General features: G+C 38.6%; 1 protein-coding gene across 4 annotated transcripts in view; it reads right to left on the bottom strand.

Annotated features, from left to right (window-relative positions):
* PDE3B (phosphodiesterase 3B) overlaps positions 1–19,925 on the bottom strand; it is a 215,065-nt gene that overhangs the window by 20,260 nt on the left and 174,880 nt on the right. For 3 of the 4 annotated variants that reach the window (XM_003818192.6, XM_034932206.3, XM_034932205.3), the window contains 2 exons: positions 17,751–17,864; positions 7,762–7,961 (listed from right to left, as the gene is read on the bottom strand). In XM_003818192.6, coding sequence (XP_003818240.3) covers positions 7,762–7,961; positions 17,751–17,864 — 314 coding nt within the window. The remainder of the gene's footprint in view (positions 1–7,761; positions 7,962–17,750; positions 17,865–19,925) is intronic. The other variant, XM_034932203.3, reaches the window with a different exon arrangement.

Genomic DNA, 19,925 nt, shown 5'->3' with positions numbered 1-19,925 from the left:
GGACTAGGATTTTCAAAGATTATGATGTGCTAGGTTTGAGAGAATGCGCATCAGATTCTTACAGAATGGTATTGCAAATAAGAAAATATGTGCCACTTAGAAGGTACTTTTTTAAAAAAATAATACTTAGAAAGTGGGCAACTACTAGTAACTAGATTTAAATTCATCAGAAAGTTACCTCTGGAAATCATGAGCTATTAATAAAGTCTCATTGGATAAATGAATCACATGGCCCTTTTAACCTATTCACACACACACACACACACACACACACACACACATCCCATTATACCCATTTACACATATACATATTCATAGTTCCCTACCTGCCTTCCCCCGACCCCAACACACATGCTCACAATTCAAGAGAATATATCTCCTATTTTTAAAAAAGTTGGAGTATATGAAAGAGATTGAAGAAAAAAAAGAAAAACAGAAAATGGCTACAGAAAATGAAAGGATCAGAGCCAAGGTTTAAACATAGAATAAAGAAGTGGGAAGTGAGATGAATTCAGCAACTATCACTGAGCACCTACTCTTCATAAAGCATCCAATTAGAAACACACAGATCACATTTCAGGAATCCCCAGCATAAACAAACCCAGCTACCACACAAAAATCTGCTTAAACCACAACCACACTAAATTCTACTTAAAACCGCATATTTAGGGCCAGGCGTGGTGGCTCACGCCTGTAATCCCAGCACTTTGGGAGGCCAAGGCAGACGGATCACGAGGTCAAGAGATCGAGACCATCCTGGCTAACACAGTGAAACCCGGTCTCTACTAAAAAAAAAAAAAAATAGCTGGGCGTGGTAGTCCCAGCTACTCCAAAGGCTGAGGCAGGAGAATGGCATGAACCTGGGGGGCGGAGCTTGCAGTAAGCCGAGATTGCCCCACTGCACTCCAGCCTAGGTGACAGAGCAGGACTCCGTCTCAAAAAACAAAACAAAGCAAAACACAACACATATTTAGTTCCAAGTCCTAATGTTTAAAGCTATTGCAATTACAGTATCTATTTGTTGAGAACTCTTGCCTCCTTCATGCAAATTGTGACCTTAAAGGAATTTTATATTTTACCAGCTATACTAGCTACAAAAATAATATACCAGAAGAATTTTTACATACACTAATATATTCAGAAGTAAGAGATTTTAGGTCTGGTATTAAGGCAAATCTTAAGGGAAAAAAGAGAACAACAAAAAAGAGTAATAGTTCTCAACCATTATAGCTTTCTAGCCATACAATGGGCCTAAATAGGAGGAACAGAAATCTTTTTTTTTTTAATTTTATTATTATTAAACTTTAAGTTTTAGGGTACATGTGCACAATGTGCAGGTTAGTTACGTATGTATACATGTGCCATGCTGGTGTGCTGCACCCATTAACTTGTCATTTAGCATTAGGTATGTCTCCTAAAGCTATCCCTCCCCCCTCCCCCCACCCTACAACAGTGCCCAGAGTGTGATGTTCCCCTTCCTGTGTCCATGTGTTCTCATTGTTCAATTCCTACCTATGAGTGAGAATATGCGGTGTTTGGTTTTTTGTTCTTGCGATAGTTTACTGAGAATGATGATTTCCAATTTCATCCATGTCCCTACAAAGGACATGAACTCATCATTTTTTATGGCTGCATAGTATTCCATGGTGTATATGTGCCACATTTTCTTCATCCAGTCTATCATTGTTGGACATTTGGGTCGGTTCCACGTCTTTACTATTGTGAATAATGCCGCAATAAACATACGTGTGCATGTGTCTTTATAGCAGCATGATTTATAGTCCTTTGGGTATATACCCAGTAATGGGATGGCTGGGTCAAATGGTATTTCCAGTTCTAGATCCCTGAGGAATCGCCACACTGACTTCCACAATGGTTGAACTAGTTTACAGTCCCACCAACAGTGTAAAAGTATTCCTAATTCTCCACATCCTCTCCAGCACCTGTTGTTTCCCGACTTTTTAATGATTGCCATTCTAACTGGTGTGAGATGGTATCTCATTGTGGTTCTGATTTGCATTTCTCGGATGGCCAGTGATGGTGAGCATTTTTTCATGTGTTTTTTGGCTGCATAAATGTCTTCTTTTGAGAAGTGTCTGTTCATGTCCTTCGCCCACTTGTTGATGGGGTTGTTTGTTTTTTTCTTGTAAATTTGTTTGAGTTCATTGTAGATTCTGGATATTAACCCTTTGTCAGATGAGTAGGTTGCGAAAATTTTCTCCCATTTTGTAGGTTGCCTGTTCACTCTGATGGTAGTTTCTTTTGCTGTGCAGAAGCTCTTGAGTTTAATTAGATCCCATTTGTCAATTTTGGCTTTTGTTGCCATTGCTTTTGGTGTTTTAGACATGAAGTCCTTGCCCATGTCTATGTCCTGAATGGTAATGCCTAGGTTTTCTTCTAGGGTTTTTATGGTTTTAGGTCTAACATTTAAGTCTTTAATCCATCTTGAATTAATTTTTGTATAAGGTGTAAGGAAGGGATCCAGTTTCAGCTTTCTACATATGGCTAGCCAGTTTTCCCAGCACCATTTATTAAACAGGGAATCCTTTCCCCATTGCTTGTTTTTCTCAGGTTTGTCAAAGATCAGATAGTTGTAGATATGCAGTGTTATTTCTGAGGGCTCTGTTCTGTTCCATTGATCTATATCTCTGTTTTGATACCAGTACCATGCTGTTTTGGCTACTGTAGCCTTGTAGTATAGTTTGAAGTCAGGTAGTGTGATGCCTCCAGCTTTGTTCTTTTGGCTTAGGATTGACTTGGTGATGCGGGCTCTTTTTTGGTTCCATATGAACTTTAAAGTAGTTTTTTCCAATTCTAGGAAGAAAGTCATTGGTAGCTTGATGGGGATGGCATTGAATCTATAAATTACCTTGGGCAGTAAGGCCATTTTCATATTGATTCTTCCTACCCATGAGCATGGAATGTTCTTCCATTTGTTTGTATCCTCTTTTATTTCATTGAGCAGTGGTTTGTAGTTCTCCTTGAAGAGGTCCTTCACATCCCTTGTAAGTTGGATTGCTAGGTATTTTATTCTCTTTGTAGCAATTGTGAATGGGAGTTCACTCATGATTTGGCTCTGTGTTTGCCTGTTATTGGTGTATAAGAATGCTTGTGATTTCTGTACATTGATTTTGTATCCTCAGACTTTGCTGAAGTTGCTTATGAGCTTAAGGAGATTTTGGGCTGAGACAATGGGGTTTTCTAGATATACAATCAGGTCATCTGCAAACAGGGACAATTTGACTTCCTCTTTTCCTAATTGAATGCCCTTGATTTCCTTCTCCTGCCTAATTGCCCTGGCCAGAACTTCCAACAGTATGTTGAATAGGAGTGGTGAGAGAGGGCATCCCTGTCTTGTGCCAGTTTTCAAAGGGAATGCTTCCAGTTTTTGCCCATTCAGTATGATATTGGCTGTGGGTTTGTCATAGATAGCTCTTATTATTTTGAGATACATCCCATCAATACCTAATTTATTGAGAGTTTTTAGCATGAAGGGTTGTTGAATTTTGTCAAAGGACTTTTCTGCATCTATTGAGATAATCATGTGGTTTTTGTCTTTGGTTCTGTTTATATGCTGGATTACATTTATTGATTTGCATATATTGAACCAGCCTTGCATCCCAGGGATGAAGCCAACTTGATCATGGTGGATAAGCTTTTTGATGTGCTGCTGGATTCGGTTTGCCAGTATTTTATTGAGGATTTTTGCATCAATGTTCATCAAGGATATTGGTCTAAAATTCTCTTTTTTGGTTGTGTCTCTGCCCGGCTTTGGTATCAGGATGATGCTGGCCTCATAAAATGAGTTGGGGAGGAATCCCTCTTTTTCTATTGATTGGAATAGTTTCAGAAGGAATGGTACCAGTTCCTCCTTGTACCTCTGGTAGAATTCGGCTGTGAATCCATCTGGTCCTGGACTCTTTTTGGTTGGTAAGCTATTGATTATTGCCACAATTTCAGAGCCTGTTATTGGTCTTTTCAGAGAGTCAACTTCTTCCTGGTTTAGTCTTGGGAGGGTGTATGTGTCGAGGAATTTATCCATTTCTTCTAGATTTTCTAGTTTATTTGTGTAGAGGTGTTTGTAGTATTCTCTGATGGCAGTTTGTATTTCTGTGAGATCAGTGGTGATATCCCCTTTATCATTTTTTATTGCGTCTATTTGATTCTTCTCTCTTTTCTTCTTTATTAGTCTTGCTAGTGGTCTATCAATTTTGTTGATCCTTTCAAAAAACCAGCTCCTGGATTCATTGATTTTTTGAAGGGTTTTTTGTGTCTCTATTTCCTTCAGTTCTGCTCTGATTTTAGTTATTTCTTGCCTTCTGCTAGCTTTTGAATGTGTTTGCTCTTGCTTTTCTAGTTCTTTTAATTGTGATGTTAGGGTGTCAATTCTGGATCTTTCCTGCTTTCTCTTGTGGGCATTTAGTGCTATAAATTTCCCTCTACACACTGCTTTGAATGTGTCCCAGAGATTCTGGTATGTTGTGTCTTTGTTCTCATTGGTTTCAAAGAACATCTTTATTTCTGCCTTCATTTCATTATGTAACCAGTAGTCATTCAGGAGCATGCTGTTCAGTTTCCATGTAGTTGAGCGGTTTTGAGTGAGTTTCTTAATCCTGAGTTCCAGTTTGATTGCACTGTGGTCTGAGAGACAGTTTGCTATAATTTCTGATGTTTTACATTTGCTGAGGAGTGCTTTACTTCCAACTATATGGTCAATTTTGGAATAGGAGTGGTGTGGTGCTGAAAAAAATGTATATTCTGTTGATTTGGGGTGGAGAGTTCTGTAGATGTCTATTAGGTCCGCTTGGTGCAGAGGTGAGTTCAATTCCTGGGTATCCTTGTTAACTTTCTGTCTCATTGATCTGTCTAATGTTGACAGTGGGGTGTTAAAGTCTCCCATTATTATTGTGTGGGAGTCTAAGTCTCTTTGTAGGTCTCTAAGGACTTGCTTTATGAATCTGGGTGCTCCTGTATTGGGTGCATATATATTTAGGATAGTTAGCTCTTCTTGTTGAATTGATCCCTTTACCATTATGTAATGGCCTTCTTTGTCTCTTTTGATCTTTGTTGGTTTAAAGTCTGTTTTATCAGAGGCTAGGATTGCAACCCCTGCCTTTTTTTGTTTTCCATTTGCTTGGTAGATCTTCCTCCATCCTTTTATTTTGAGCCTATGTGTGTCTCTGCACATGAGATGGGTTTCCTGAATACAGCACACTGATGGGTCTTGACCCTTTATCCAATTTGCCAGTCTGTATCTTTTAATTGGAGCATTTAGTCCATTTACATTTAAAGTTAATATTGTTATGTGTGAATTTGTTCCTGACATTATGATGTTAGCTGGTTATTTTGCTCATTAGTTGATGCAGTTTCTTCCTAGCCTCGATGGTCTTTACAATTTGGCATGATTTTGCAGTGGCTGGTACCGGTTGTTCCTTTCCATGTTTAGTGCTTCCTTCAGGAGCTCTTTTAGGGCAGGCCTGGTGGTGACAAAATCTCTCAGCATTTGCTTGTCTGTAAAGTATTTTATTTCTCCTTTACTTATGAAGCTTAGTTTGGCTGGATATGAAATTCTGGGTTGAAAATTCTTTTCTTTAAGAATGTTGAATATTGGCCCCCACTCTCTTCTGGTTTGTAGAGTTTCTGCTGAGAGATCTGCTGTTAGTCTGATGGGCTTCCCTTTGTGGTAACCCAGTCTTTCTCTCTGGCTGCCCTTAACATTTTTTTCCTTCATTTCAACTTTGGTGAATCTGACAATTATGTGTCTTGGAGTTGCTCTTCTCGAGGAGTATCTTTGTGGCGTTCTCTGTATTTCCTGAATCTGAATGTTGGCCTGCCTTGCTGGATTGGGGAAGTTCTCCTGGATAATATCCTGCAGAGTGTTTTCCAACTTGGTTCCATTCTCCCCCTCACTTTCAGGTACACCAGTCAGACATAGATTTGGTCTTTTCACATAGTCCCATATTTCTTGGAGGCTTTGTTTGTTTCTTTTTATTCTTTTTTCTCTAAACTTCCCTTCTCGCTTCAATTCATTCGTTTCATCTTCCGTCACTGAAACCCTTTCTTCCAGTTGATCACATCGGCTCCTGAGGCTTCTGCATTCTTCACGTAGTTCTCGAGCCTTGGCTTTCAGCTCCATCAGCTGTTTTAAGCACTTCTCTGTATTGGTTATTCTAGTTATACATTCGTCTAAATTTTTTTCAAAGTTTTCAACTTCTTTGCCTTTGGTTTGAATTTCCTCCTGTAGCTCAGAGTAATTTGATCGTCTGAAGCCTTCTTCTCTCAACTCGTCAAAGTCATTCTCCGTCCAGCTTTGTTCCACTGCTGGTGAGGAGCTGAGTTCCTTTGGAGGAGGAGAGGCGCTCTGCTTTTTAGAGTTTCCAGTTTTTCTGCTCTGTTTTTTCCCCATCTTTGTGGTTTTATCTACTTTTGGTCTTTGATGATGGTGATGTACAGATGGCTTTTTGGTGTGGATGTCCTTTCTGTTTGTTAGTTTTCCTTCTAACAGACAGGACCCTCAGCTGCAGGTCTGTTGGAGTTTGCTAGAGGTGCACTCCAGACCTTGTTTGCCTGGGTACCAGCAGCGGTGGCTGCAGAACAGCGGATTTTCGTGAACCTTGAATGCTGCTGTCTGATCGTTCCTCTGGAAGTTTTGTCTCAGAGGAGTACCCGGCCGTGTGAGGTATCAGTCTGCCCCTACTGGGGGGTGCCTCCCAGTTAGGCTGCTCGGGGGTCAGGGGTCAGGGACCCACTTGAGGAGGCAGTCTGCCCATTCTCAGATCTCCAGCTGTGTACTTGGAGAACCACTGCTCTCTTCAAAGCTGTCAGACGGGGACATTTAAGTATGCAGAGGTTACTGCTGTCTTTTTGTTTGTCTGTGCCCTGCCCCCAGAGGTGGAGCCTACAGAGGCAGGCAGGCCTCCTTGAGCTGTGGTGGGCTCCACCCAGTTCGAGCTTCCCAGCTGCTTTGTTTACCTAAGCAAGCCTGGGCAATGGCGGGCGCCCTTTCCCCAGCCTTGCTGCTGCCTTGCAGTTTGATCTCAGACTGCTGTGCTAGCAATCAGCGAGACTCCGTGGCCATAGGACCCTCCAAGCCAGGTGCGGGATGTAATCTCCTGGTGGGCCGTTTTTTAAGCCCGTGGGAAAAGCGTAGTACTGGGGTGGGAGTGACCTGATTTTCCAGGTGCTGTCTGTCACCCCTTTCTTTGACTAGGAAAGGGAACTCCCTGACCCCTTGTGCTTCCCGAGTGAGGCAATGCCTCGCCCTGCTTCGGCTCGCGAAGGGTGCGCTGCACCCACTGTCCTGCACCCACTGTCTGGCACTCCCTAGTGAGATGAACCTGGTACCTCCGATGGAAATGCAGAAATCACCCGTCTTCTGCGTCACTCACGCTGGGAGCTGTAGACCGGAGCTGTTCCTATTCGGCCATCTTGGCTCCAGTGGAACAGAAATCTTAAATACAGTCAGAGTTTTGCTGGTTTGATTAAAGACAAAAATATTGACAGCAAGGACTCTAGAATTTCACAAAACAATGAGTTATTTCAAAAACTGTCTATTATTTTCTAGTTCAAGAAGTTGATTCTTCCCCTAATTTCCTAGCACACATCACATTAATGCCATGTGTTATCTAATTAATTAAAATGTAGGGTATTAAAGTCAGATGGATTGGCCATATGATTCAACTGAATGATTTATAAAGGGATACATAGCATGACTGAAAATTTCAGAATTACTCTTTAAAGGTTCTGAAAAATATTTCCTACCTGAGGGGCATTTGTAGCCACTAGAAATGCATTTGTCCTCCCTGGGTGATCATAATCATGCATGGCAGCTGCCACGTATAGAGCCATCAATTCTAATGCAGGAATGTTTGAAGACAGGCAGCCATAACTCTCATCAGGATTAGAGCAGCTCTTCGAAGAAATATAAGCAATTCGCCCATGGTTAATTCTACCATCAGAATCTGAGAAACAATAAATAGCAAAATAAACCAGCATTAGCACATAAATTTCTCACAATTTTGCTATGGAGGGGATTCTCATAGGTAATATGATTACTTATTTTATTTGCTGATTTAAGTAAGAACTAAAATCTATGAACTTAAAAGAGTATATTATTCCCAATTTAACATGTTAGTAGAGAGGAACAGTGTTAAATCTGACCCTGAAGTTGCTTACTTTACAAGACGTGATAGGATTCTCACACAAGTTTGATGCTGTCTTACTCAGGCAAATAATAATTTTAAAAACCTCTGATTTTCTAAATATTTGCTGTTTAATGACTAGATAGATACAATGGCCAGGATATATGATATAACAGAAAAAGGCAATACTAGAGAATAAAATTTGATGAAAACATTACAAAGATTTAGGAATTTAATATCTTACCAAACTAAGCTTCTCTACATAGATGCTTTTCAAATCTCATCTGGAAAGATTACATTTCATTTGTAGCCCTAACTACAACTCCTTATCTCCGTTTTGTTTTCTTTCATGAAGCTCCATATAATATAACGGAATAAAAAATAGTGGAAAATGAAAAGGCATGGAAAACTGGGGAACATCTCAGTCAACATAACTCTATTTTTATCCTCTTCTTAGAAACAATATGTTCACTATCCACACTGTGCTTTTGGTGTCTTAATATCTTACCACTGATTTCTTCTTTTTTGGTGGCTTTATCTATCTAGATGATCATTCTATTATTTTTGCGAAAGAAATCTTTAAAAAGTATAAGAAGGAAAAAGAAACTATATTTAAAGTAGACACATAAAACCACAGATATTAGGTACAAAGTTTCCTTGGTTGTATTCATTGGGGGAACCTAGAAATAATGCTCTGGCTTGTTAAAGTCCAAAAGAATTATTTAATCCTATTTTAGTTGACTCAATACACCATCACAAGAATTTTTTAACATGACTTTAATACACTAGTGACAATTATAAATATATCTCATTATTTTCATGCTATTTATAATTTGTATCAAAATTACGTTTTGGAATAGCCCACACTAGAGCATTTTTTTAAAATTTATGTTTTTAGAGATGGGGTCTTGCTATGATGCCCAGGTTGGAGTGCAGCAGCTAGCTATTCATAGGTCCAATCATAATAGTACGCTACACCCTCAAATTCCTCATCTCAATTGACCTGCCCTCAGCCACCTGAGTAGCTTGGACTAGAGTTATGTACCACCACACCGGCTTAGAGCTATTTTTTAAATAATTATAAAAAGCAAACATGAGGCAGTTAAATTATATGCATAATGATATATGTAAGCACTCAAATTTCTAATAAGACTTTAAATATCAATACAGAGTCAATAATTTGAATTTTCCTATGTGATACACATTCTGGACTTTCCCTACAATTTTAAAATATATTTTAAAAATCAAAAATGGCAAAATATTTCCTTTTAAATTCAGTAATTACTTGGAATTTATATATTAGGATCTTAAAACATTAGCTTATATATGTTTCCAAAAAAATAACAGTACAAAAAAGAACACAGTTGGCAAGGGCAATGAAACATAACTACTTAGAATCCCATTTATTCACTTCGTTTCAGAAAACTGTGACTTTAAAAATTTGCTGACACATTTAAAAGGAGGCCTCAGTAAAAGACATCCAGATTGGAAATGAAGATGCAAAACTATCTTTATTCACAGATGGCCTAATCTCATATATGTAGGAAATCCCAAGAAATCTACTGAAAAACTATTAGAACTAATAAATTAGTTCATCAAGTTAGCAGGGAACAAGATAAACACGCAAAAATCAATTGCATTTCTACATACTTAGCAACAAAAAAAATGACATTTTTAGAGAAATAGAAAAAAAAATTCATATGGCACCACAAAAACATTCCAAGTAGCCAAAGCAATCTTGAGCAAAAAGAACAAAGCTAGAGGCATCAGACTACCTGATTTCAAAATCTATTACAAAGCGATAGTAATCAAAACAGCATGGGCCATGCACGGTGGCTGATGCCTATAATCCCACCACTTTGGGAGGCCGAGGCTGGTGGATCACTTGAGCTCAGGAGTTCGAGACCAGCCTGAGAAACATGGTGAAACCCCATCTCTATAAAAAACACACACACAAAAAATTAGCCAGCCATGATGGCATGCACCTGTAGTCCCAGTTACTCAGGAGGCTGAGGTAGAAGGATGGCTTGAGCCCAGGAAGCAGAGGTTTCAGTGAGCTGAGATCATGCCACTGCACTCCAGCCTGGGTGACAGAGCCAGACCCTGTCTCAAAAACAAACAAACAAACAAACAAAAAACAGCATGGTACCAGCACAAAAACAGGTATTTGAACCAATGGAAGAGAATACCACATAGTGGTCATCAGTTCAAAGAACAAATCGCATCTTGTGGGATAGTACTCCTATCCCACAGGTTAGCTCCACAAAATATTTACGCCTAGCAGGAACCCCATCTGAGTCTTAAAGATGTCATTCTACCATTCTCTCAGGTCTGATGTAGACTGATAAGGTTCATGGAAAGATTAGTAAACTCTGTGGGCATAAGCCCACTGCCACAATTTGCAGAAAAATTAGTTTCTTGATCAGATGCAATACTACCTATAATAACCTGATGGTAAATAAGGCAGTAAGTAAGTTCAAGGATGGCGACGGTGAAGCGCTATACACAATGAAGGTAAATCTACATCCAGAATAAATGAGAACAAAAGCTGTCTCTTCCATAAAGGAAAGGGTCCAATGTAATCAACCTACCACCACCCAAATGTCTGAATATTCCCTCAGGGAATGGTGCCATATTAAGGGCTCACCATTGGTCTCTCTTACTGGAGAGCAAGGCACACAGCAGAGGCCTGAGCCAGGTGGGCTGTAGAGAAGAAGCCCACGGTATTTAGCCCATACATAATGTCTCTATTCTTTCCATCTTAGGGATATTGTTTGGCTGTGTTCCCACCCAAAATCTCATCTTGAATTGTAACCCTATAATCCCCACATGTCAAGGGTGGGACTAAGGGTAGAGGTAACCGGATCATGGGGGCAGTTTTCTCCAGGCTGTTCTCATGATAGTGAGTCTCACAAGATCTGATGGTTTTATAAGCATCTGGCATCTCCCCTGCTTGCACTTCTCCTTTCTGCCATCCTGTGAAGAAGGTGTTTTCTTTCCCTTCACCTTTAGCCATGATTGTAAGTTTCCTGAGGCCTCTCCAGCCATGCCTCCTGTACAGCCTGCAGAATTGTGACTCAATTAAGCCTCTTTCCTTCACAAATTACTCAGTCTCAGGTATTTCCTTATAGCAATGTCAGAACGGACTAATACACTTAGCTGTTGTGTGCATAAACCCACGGAATAAGAACTGGAGTTCATAGGGAAAGAGACTGATAGCTATAAGATAAGAGGTCATTTTGTCCACCTGATCATCAAGAGCCTTCTTTGCAGTGAATGGCCTTTGGCAAATATTATATATTAGTGAGGGTTATTCATATATATATATGAATATATATAATTCATATATATATTATATATATAGAGAGAGAGAGAGAGGGAGAGAGAGAGAGATTTATTTTAAGGAACTTGCTCATGAAATTAAGGAGGCTGGCAAGTCCAAAATCTGCAGGGTGGGCTGGTTGGCTAAAGACCCAAGGAAGAGCTGATATTGCAGTTCAAGTCTGAAGGCTGTCTACTGGTGGAATTCCTGTTTGCTCAGAGGAGGTCACTCTTTGTTTCTATTAAGGCCTTCAACTGACTGGATGAGGCCCACCGACCTTATGGAGGGTTATCTGCTTTACTTAAAGTCCATCAACTTAAATGTTAATCTCATCCAAAAAATACCCTGAAGGAAATATTAAAATTAATGTCTGACCAAATATGTAGGTACTACTGCCCAGCCAAGTTGACATGTAAAATTAAGCATCATAGTAAGCATTCACATCGCAAACAAATATCCACCTTCCACTCTGGGAAGGTTAGCCATAAACCCCCTAACTAAAACACCTTGTCCAATTAAAAACTCCAATTTTAAAATATTTTTCCTTCTAAGTCCCAAAGTATCCAAGGAAGCTCTTAGCTACTGATCATAAATCAGTACAGATCCTTTCAGCTGGCCATGTCTCTTTCTTGACCAACTGATTCACCGCTTGACCTGCTCACTGGAAGGATTTACCTTATTACCTTTCAAAAGATACCTTTGAGTGATCCTACAATGCTGTAGCTATCCACTTTCAGGAAGTACTGGCATATTGGGCAGAACTATTTATAAACCAGGGCAACTGGTCTTTCTCTTTAAGTCAGCTGGTCATAGGGAATTCCCCACAAAGCTGTAACTATAGATTAAGGAAGAGGTATTGGTGTATTAGGAATAAACATCATGGAAGTCTGAACTTACATTCTGTGCTTTTAGGAGCAACTCAAAACTAATCTTGTAAGTAATTCTTCCCCTTGATGATCGAGAACTACTGCACATGACAAATTTATGAACTGGAGGATCAGAGGGCCCCAAGTTCATTATGGGCAGGTAACATGGTAATCTAGTGCCCATGGCCAAGTATTCAGATTCTACCAAAGTGCAACAACAATTTAGCTGCTTTTACAGAAAGGAAAATAATTATTTGAGGAAAGCTGCCTGGTTTTGTTTCAAAACTCCATGTATTTACACTGTAATTATCTTGTAGTGGTCTTCTAGAGACTCCAAAGGGGATCTCTATCTGCAAAAGACATTTTCTTTTGGCAGTCAGATGGAAAAATGGCAGAGTAATTTGCACAACAAGTAGAAATTGCTTCACATGCTTCTCTTGCTCTGGGTTGCACATACAGCCTTACAGTAGTATTTTGGAGCAATAGTACTCAGAAGTCATGAATTTGCCTTCAGAATCCAAAGAGCCCTTTATGTAGAGAATTTCAAATATATCAGTTATCCCTCAACTCGGAGGAAATATCTCAACATGTCCTAGACCACTGGATCCCTAGTATACTTCAATGATAAGACAGATCTCTGAATTTTTGAGCAATTTTTCTCATCTCTCATCTTCTGGCACTCTTATGAAGGCATCTAGGATATCTGTTACTTCTTGCTCAATGGAGCTATTCATCATTATCTCATCAATGTAATGGCTGACCTTGATAACTTACGGGAACAGACTAGATTATAACAGAGAATGAAAGACTTGACATAGCCCAGAACTAAGACAATAGAAGTGTATTGTGATGCCTGCCAGATGTAAATATATGTCTTCTTGTGAATTTTGCTATGAGTTATGGAGGAAAAACAACTCTCCAGATCAATTGCTCTGTGCCAAATATCACAAGTTAGGTTAACTTATTAAAAGAAGAGACCACATCTGGAACAGCTGTAGCAACTAGAGTAACCACCTGATTACATTGAGAATAATCCACCATCATTTTCCAGGATCTACTTATCCTGTGTAAAAGCTATATAATTAAGTTGAACAGCAATGTGATGGAAATCACCATTCCTGCATCTATTAAGTATTTGCTAGTAGCACTGATTTCTGCAACTCATCTAGGAATGTGGTATATTGCTTTTGGTTCACTGTTTTGCCAGAATGAGGCAATTCCTGGAGATTCCATTTGATCCTTCCTACAACGATGGTCCTCTTTCCAAAGATCAAGGAATTGATGAAGGGATTCTGACAGTTGCTGAATATGTTTACTCAAACTATACATTCAGAAAATGGGTGTGGTTCAGCTAACTACCATTATGAGATGAACCCAGGCCAAAATCCTTTTATCACCTAAATTCCATAGGCCCCTAACTCTGGCTGTAGGACCAGCATAGCATTTCACTCTCCAGGAATTAATGCTGAAATATATTTCTCACCACTGTGATAAAGGAGGATACTTCTTGGTGATAAAGTTAGGGATGGGTGATAAAATTGAATATGATCACCCCATTTCAACATCTTAACATTGTGAGCTTCTGGATTCCTTCCTCTACAGTATACAAGGAGTTTCAACAATTCTACTTCATCTGATGCCTATACTTTAGACAACTCATGAGGCAAACTGTTAGAGCCACTGCCAGTTGCTCAAGCTAATACACTGACTCCAGAATCTCTGGTAGGTACATCTTCCTTTCTCCCCGGTCTAACACCCTTAAGCCTATTCAGACATATATCCCCCAGGTTTCTACCAATATGAATTGGTAAATTATTCTGGTGTTCAGACTTAATACTTATTCCCCTAAGATCTGCAGGATTTAAGTTTAATTATGGATCTCAAAGAAATGAGTGACAGTGGAGTTGGATTTAGAAGTGAATTATTTCCCTCAAGAATCTCAAGTGAGGTCATTACAGGGTTTTCAGGCAATCAACACAAGGACAAATGACTGCTTCCCAGCATGAAGAATCAGCAGGATTTGGGGAATACAAGGCAATATTTATTTAAATCTATCCAAATGATCTCTTTTCGATTATCAGGATCCTTTATTTCCCATTTGATATCTTAATTCTAACATAAGAAGTCTACTGAGGCCACAAACTCATTTGCATTGTATTTCAAGCAACTTCAGGATCAGACATTGGGTTTTATTTTCAGAAGTTATGATCCTATTACTATAAAAAATAAGGGTTTCTTGGCCGGGCACAGTGGCTCACACCTATAATCCCAGCACTTTGGGAGGCCGAGGCGGGCAGATCACGAGGTCAGGAGATCGAGACCATCCTGGCTAACACGGTGAAACCCCGTCTCCACTAAAAATACAAAAAATTAGCCGGCCATGGTGGCAGGGCGCCTGTGGTCCCAGCTACTCGGGCGGCTGAGGCAGGAGAATCGCATGAACCCAGGAGGCAGCGCTTGCACTGAGCCGAGATCGCGCCACTGCACTCCAGCCTGGGTGACAAAGCGAGACTCCATCTCAAAAATAAAATAAAATAAAATAAATTTAAAAAAAAAATAAGGGTTTCTTTTAGGTCAGTCAGAGATGCTACCTGGTTCTCCAACCATTAATTACAGCCCTAAACTTTTCATTTATTTTCCATTAGTTCTCCAGTGCAGTGAGAATAGGACAGCACATCCCATGGTCCTTCTTGTCTTGGTTTTCATCATAATTTTCCATTGCAATAGCTATCTGGTTTCCCAAAGCTACTTGGTTTCCTTTCTTCTACAGATACTTGGCTCCATAACACTATGTATGAGAACTCATAACACTGCTAGTAAGAACTCAGAAAGAAGTGTGCAGCATGAGAGAGAAAACATATATTGTCTTAGAGAATACTATACCTAAGTCATTGAGAACAGACTGGAGATAGAAAAATGGTCATTAAGGGCATTGCCAATGAATGCTCAGAAGGAAATGAGAAACATGTTATTGGAAACTAGAGGCAAGGGAATCCCTGTTATACAGTAACAGAAAATTTGGCTGAATTAGGTGTTGCAGTTATGTGGAATACAAAACTTACAAATGATAACTTAGACATTTAGTTGAGGAAATTTCCAAGCAAAGCATTGAAGGTGTAGTCTGGTTTCTTACTGTTTATAGTAAATATGAGAGGAAAAAGAAAGATTGGGGGAGAACTGGTAAGCAAAGAGGAATAAGGACTTGATAATTCAGGAAATTCTCAGCCTATCCAGACTACAAGAGAGACTAAAATTAAGAGAGTTGCTGTCAGTTAAGTGTGTTCTGCACAGAAAGCCAAGGTTGCAGAGCTGGATTGATTTTCACTAGTTCCTTGGAAAGATCAAAAGGTCAGGGTCAAAAAGAAATTTGAAGATGTTATGCTGCTGTCTTTAAAGAATGGGCCGGCCAGGCACAGTGGCTCACGCCTGTAATCCTAACACTTTGAGAGGCTGAGGCGGGCGGACTGCCTGAGCTCAGGAGTTCCAGACCAGCCTGGGCAACATGGTGAAACCCCATCTCTACTAAAATACGAAAAATTAGCCAGGCGTGGCAGCGTGCGTCTGTAGTCCCAGCTGCTTGGGAGACTGAGGCAGGAGAATTGCTTGAACCCGCCTAGGAGGCAGAGGTTGCGGTGAGCCGAGATCAAGCCACTGTACTCTGGCCTGGGTGACTGAGTGAGACACCGTCTCCAAAATAAAGAAAGAAAGAAAGAAAGGGCCATGAGCCAAGGAGTGTAATTGGAGGAGGCAAGGAAACAAATTCTCCTCTAGAGTATATAGGAGAAAAATAGTTCTGTTGATGCCTTGATTTTACTCCAGTGAAGCCTTTTTTGGACTTCTGACCTCCAGAACTGTAAGATAATAAATTTGTGTGGTTTTCAGTGACTAAATTTCTGGTAACTTATTACAGCAGCAATAGGAAACTAATACAGACTTTTGGCACCTAGAAGTGAGGTATTGATGTGACAAACACCTAAAAATGTGGGAGTGGCTTTGGAATTAGACAATGGAGAGGCTGAATTTTGAAGAGCATGATAGAAACCAGTAAAAAACTACCAATCAACATATTCAAAAGGTTCACTAAACATCAGGCAGGATTAATACAAAAAAAATTACATGAGTACATCATAGTTAAAATGCTAAAAACCAATAGGAAAGAGAAAAAGGAACATATTATATTTATATATTATATTTCTCAATATGACATAAGTCTTGACTTGTCAGCAAAAACTGTGAAAGTCACAAGATTATGGAATAATACCTTCAAACATGCTAAAATATAAATATATTCTTCTAAGACAAAATGACAGCTAAAACAAAAAAGTTGAAGAAAATTATCTCTAATAAAAGCACAGGACTGCTGGAAGGAATGAAGGGCACTAGAAAGAATAAATACAGATGGCAGACAAAAATGAACCAGTGACATAAAGCAAATCCATTAAACAAATAATGCATACTTTAGACTCAACTACCAAAATGTAAAAAGTAATATCAGTGGTTGAGTCTATGACATTTACACTGGTTAGTATGGTAATGTTATTTCTCAAGTATTGGTAACTGAGCAAATTCTGTCTTGATATATGTCAGTGCAATGGCATAATCATGGCTCACTGCAGCCTTGAACTCCTGGGCTCAAGAGATCCTCCCACCTCAGCCTTCTGGGTAGCTAGGACAGGTGTGTGTCACCACATCCAGCTAAATGTTTTAAAAATTTTTTTGTAGAGATGGGGTCTTGCTTTGTTGCCTAGGCTGGTTTCAAACTCCTGGCCTCAAGTGATCCTCTTGCCTAAGCCTGTAGAAGTGCTGAGATTATAGGCATGAGTCACCAGGCCTGGCCCTTTTAATAAGCTAGAATAAGAGAACTATAAATGTTATGATTCATTGTATTTATATAAACTATTATATTTATGATAAGGAATAGCATTAACTTTTTTGGAAGCAAAATTTGTTTATAAAAGTTTTTAATGTCATCACTGAAATACTTTGCAAGGCTTTTGAAAATGTTCTCTTTGGTTTTTGAATGTTATGTATTTTAAATGTATGTGATGTACTTGAAACAAAAAAAAAAGAATTTTTTTTAAAAAAACAAAGGACTAATTATCATAATATTCGGGATAGTGGCTACCTCAGTGAGGAAAACAAAAGAATGGGGGAAAGAAGGAAACATGATAGATCCAGCAGTACTGAATATTAATCTATCTTTAAGATGGGTATCAGGTTTAAAAATTTTCATGTCATTATTATGCATCAAAACTTACACAGTAGAACTTGGGGATAAGTGGTTAAAAAAACGTACACAGTCCTTCGTATGTACTAAACGGTTACTTAATGAAAAACTTAAAAGAACAGAGGTAATGAAATGAGAAAGCTTGATTTACTATTCCTGATCAAAATAATTAAGAGATTTGTAGAAGGAAGTACCTGCTTCATTTCCTGTTCCACAACCATTGTGGATCTGCTGTAAGCCAGGAACTGGCCGTGTTGTCAGATACCAAACTGCATGTAGCACATCTGTGGCATGTATACGATTGTGATCTAAAGTCACCAAAACGTTTTTCTGTTAGGTTTAACACACAACATTTAAAAAGTACAATAATTTCCTAGTCATACTATATCCTCATAAAAAAGATGTGACAGAATAATTCCCCACAATTGAATTTTATTTCATCTAAAGTCTCTTGATGTATTAAAAAAATTATCTTTTAAAAACTTTCCCATATACTATGAAAACATAGTAAAGGTGCCAAAGAAAAGGCAGGATAACCAAGGAGTATTGAAAGGCATTGGAAAATGTTCTTAAGGTTGCTATTTTCTGGCTTTCAAAAATATCATGTAGTGTCTGGATTACAGAGACCCACATTTGCACACAAAACAGTTTTGTACACAGAACAGTTACAAATTCTGGTTACTTACATTTGTGTCCCCCACAAAAAGGTCAGAAATACTATGTCTCAGGCTTGCCACAGGAATTAAATACTAAATATGTGAAAGCATCCAGCACAGTGTCTGACACATCACATATGATCAATAAAACATCTATTTACTGAAATTCAACTATGTGAAAAGGCAATGTGGCATAGTGTAAAGAGTATAGGCTTCAGAAGTCAGATAGACCTAAAACTGAAACACTACTTTGGTATCTAGTTTTATAATCTTGGGAAAGATCCTTCTGAGTTTACTTCTCACCTATAAAAGTTAGATAATACAACTTTGCCAAAAAAGATTGAATAAGATAACCTATGTGAATCTAATGATTGCAGTTAATGTCGATAGCCAATAAAAATTTAACACTTCAACAAATATTTAATGTGTATGTATGCATTAGTAGATAAAATAATATTGTTTTGCCTATAGACATGACATGGCGTACACTGGGAACTTAATTATTATTAATAAATCACCACCTTTTACTAACAATTTACTAAGTGTCATGAATTGTGATATGTGCTTTACATGAATTATCTTATATTAGCACTACCTATGGAGTAGGTACTATTGTTATTCTCATTCACAAATTTTTAAAGTTTAGAAAAGTTAGGTCCAGAGACTATTTTCTTAACTAATGTATCCTAACTGAAGCTGACAGTGAAGACTCCTTACCACCTCTTTCTTTTCGTTCCATTTCCCTTGAAGTCCATCTTAAAGTATCCCTATATTCCATTTATAAAATTCAACCACTTTTTTGAATGCACAATATATAAGTGGAAATTATAGTATATGTAACTCACCTTAAATTATTAAACATTATTAGTGAGTTATTATGCCAATTGAAGAGTAATTCACTATTTATAGAATTAGTTTCTCAAAAATGTGTCCACATGGAGGGAAACTGTAGACAATATATAAAGACAGTCCATCTTTTTCTAATATGAAACTCAAATTATATTCAAACATAATATATAATAGCCATTAAATTATTCCACAAATCAGAACACAGTTAAAAACTGAAATTAGATGATCAATTTTAAGCATTTTTAAGTGAATGATTTTCTGAAACTCTTGACTAACTTTTAAAAAGATAAAGTACACAGGCAATTAATTTTAAAAATAGAAAGATGTATACTGTATAACAACCAGGTGAAAGAGCAGATAATAAATATGTATCAATATTATGACCACCTTTACAAAAAATAAATTTATGTAAGAACTCTTGGAGAATATATACCAAAATGTTAACAAAAAACAGACAAAATGTTAACAGTAGTCAGTTAAATCTACGTAGTATAATACAAATATTCTTTTTAAAACTCCATTTAAAAATTTTTCAGGCCAGGCGCGGCAGCTGACGTCTGTAATCCCAGCACTTTGGGAGGCCAAGGCAGGTGGATCACCAGAGGTCAGGAGTTCAGCACCAGCCTGGCCAACATGGTGAAACCCCATCTCTACTAAAAATATAAAAAATTAGCTGGGTGTGGTGGCGGGCGCCTGTAATCCCAGCTACCTGCGAGGGCCGAGACAAGAGAATCACTTGAACGTGGGGGGCGGAGGTTGCAGTGGGCCAAGATCGCGCCATTGCACTCCAGCCTGGACGACAAGATCAAGACTCTTGTCTCAAGAAAAAAAAAAAAGAAAATTTCAAACAAGCAGTTTTAAAAG

This window comes from Pan paniscus, chromosome 9 (genome assembly GCF_029289425.2).
Source record: "Pan paniscus chromosome 9, NHGRI_mPanPan1-v2.0_pri, whole genome shotgun sequence".
NCBI lineage: Eukaryota > Metazoa > Chordata > Mammalia > Primates > Hominidae > Pan > Pan paniscus.
Note: the sequence above shows the minus strand (reverse complement) of the source record. Positions and strands in the feature narration are given on the sequence as shown.